The 1943-nt window shown below is 54.1% G+C and overlaps 1 protein-coding gene across 1 annotated transcript; it reads right to left on the bottom strand.

Moving 5' to 3' along the window:
* Positions 1-558: 558 nt before the first annotated feature.
* LOC135888298 (V-type proton ATPase subunit e 2-like) lies at positions 559-1015 on the bottom strand. Its single transcript, XM_065416109.1, has one exon. The coding sequence runs from the start codon at positions 1013-1015 to the stop codon at positions 770-772; it is 246 nt and encodes an 81-aa protein (XP_065272181.1). The 3' UTR covers positions 559-769.
* Between the last annotated feature and the right edge of the window lie 928 nt (positions 1016-1943).

Genomic DNA, 1943 nt, shown 5'->3' with positions numbered 1-1943 from the left:
GGCCCTCCCGCCACCAGGGGCTTGGGCTGGCTCAGGCTTCAGTCCCCCCTCCTAGGGTCGCATAGTAATTTTTATTGGCCAAAGGGGGTCGTGGTGCAATGAAGTTTGAGAACCCCTGGTCTAGATAATTCTTAGTCTTGCCTTGAGTGCAGGGGACTGGACCATATGACCTCTCAAGGTCCCTTCCAATCCTACACTTCTATGATTCTATGTACTGCCTCACTCAGAACCCTGCCGCCTGCTCTAATGGCTGGATCTCTGAGCATGGGAGGAGGGGGAAAAGAGGGGTGGGTTTGCAAAGCAAAGATAATCCCCAGGGGCTTCATCGGTTACTAGATGAGCAGTTTCCTGTGGTTATTTCACTGACACTTTTTAGAAAAATTACATCTCTTGAGAAAGCTTCGCCCCTCCAGGCCCAGCTCAGAACCTTTCAGAGTAAGAAAGCTGAGGAGAAATCAGCTGAATTGCTTTGCTCTGGTGTCTTCTCTTTCCAAGTGACACTTTAGCTACACAGGTTTAGCTACACAGGTTTCCCATCTTGGGGTGGGAGTCATGCCTCAGACAGGGCTGCACAGGTGGCCCTTTGCTTTTTGGTTCCTCGATGCAGTGGCTCAGGTGTGGTGCTGCAGCTGGTCTGACCTGGGGTCCAGCTCTGGCAGGACGGCACTGGAGGGTGCAGAGGATGGGGCAACATCTGGATTTCAGAAGGAGCATGATAGATGGGTGGTGATCTCATCTCCTTCCTGGTACCTTCTGGGCTGGACACAGGTCACTCCCACAGGAAGCGCACATACCAGATGGTCTCATTCTTCAGCTGGGGCCCAAACAGGGGGGTTGCCTGAGCCAAGATGGCTATGAGCCAGAAGAGGTAGCAGCACACGGCGCCGGTGACCAGCATGGTGATGGTGACCCCGCGGTTGGGCCCCTTGGGCACGAACCAGGGCGCGGCGACGCCCACGAGGCCCCAGAAGGCGGAGAAGAGGATCAGCGGCAGCGCAAAGCTGTGCGCGGTCATGGCGGCCGGCCGAGCAAAATTTGTTAGTCTCTAAGGTGCCACAAGTACTCCTGTTCTTTTAGCTACACAGGAAATGTCTCTCTACTTTCAAAGCAACTCTTCAGTCTTCACCTCAGGTCTTCCTGGAGAGTGTGACTACCCTCCCCACCCCGAACGGAGGATAAGCAGCCGCTGGAACATCTGCTGCATCCCACAGGCTCCCTGCTCTGCTCTTGCTTTGAGAGACTCTTGGGGATCTGAGTGCAGACTGTCGTTCTGGCTGCTGAATTTAGTGCCTCCTTGAACAGTTTTGAGTGGGCTCTTCGGGGTTAAGTTGCTCTTTCATTTTGATGACAGTCGGTTTTGGGGGAAAACCAAACAATTCCTTCTCTCTCGCCTCGCCATGCACACTTTGGTTCCAGGAGTTTGCCTAGTCTGTCAGGGAGAACTGATACAATCTCAGGCTAACCCAAACCTCTACTGGGAAAAGAAAAGAAAAGAAAAACAAAACAAAACACACACACACAGATCTAGGATAGCCAAGTCCCCCTCCATGCGGTACCCAGCTAGCCTCCCTGCACACCAGTGTCTCATTGAGTTTCCACTTGCCTGTTGGTGGTTGTCACTGGATTTAAAGCAGGTCTAGGACATGACAAAGAATGCCTCCTTCAGCAGGTCACCTTGAAGAGACCCAGAAAACAGCCCAATGCATGTATCACAGGCAGTATCACAAAATAGCCAGGACGTTCATGCAGGAGCGGCGCCAGGGTTTTTGGCGCCCCAGGCAGGGGTCCTTCCGCGCTCCCGGTCTTCGGGGCACTTTGGCGGTGGGTCCCGGAGCGTGGAAGGACCCGCCGCAGAATTGCCGCCCCCCCAAATCCTGCTGCCCTAGGCGACCGCCTAGGTCACCTAAATGGAAGCGCCGGCCCTGCGTTCATGCCATTTTATC

The sequence above is a fragment of the Emys orbicularis genome, chromosome 13 (genome assembly GCF_028017835.1).
Source record: "Emys orbicularis isolate rEmyOrb1 chromosome 13, rEmyOrb1.hap1, whole genome shotgun sequence".
NCBI classification, from domain to species: Eukaryota; Metazoa; Chordata; order Testudines; family Emydidae; genus Emys; species Emys orbicularis.
The sequence above is the reverse complement of the archived record's forward strand: the minus strand, read 5'-3'. Positions and strand labels throughout refer to the sequence as shown.

What these genes read in the sequence shown, in the direction of transcription:
- LOC135888298 (XM_065416109.1), bottom strand. Translation starts at nt 1,015, where the DNA reads ATGACCGCGCACAGCTTTGCGCTGCCGCTGATCCTCTTCTCCGCCTTC.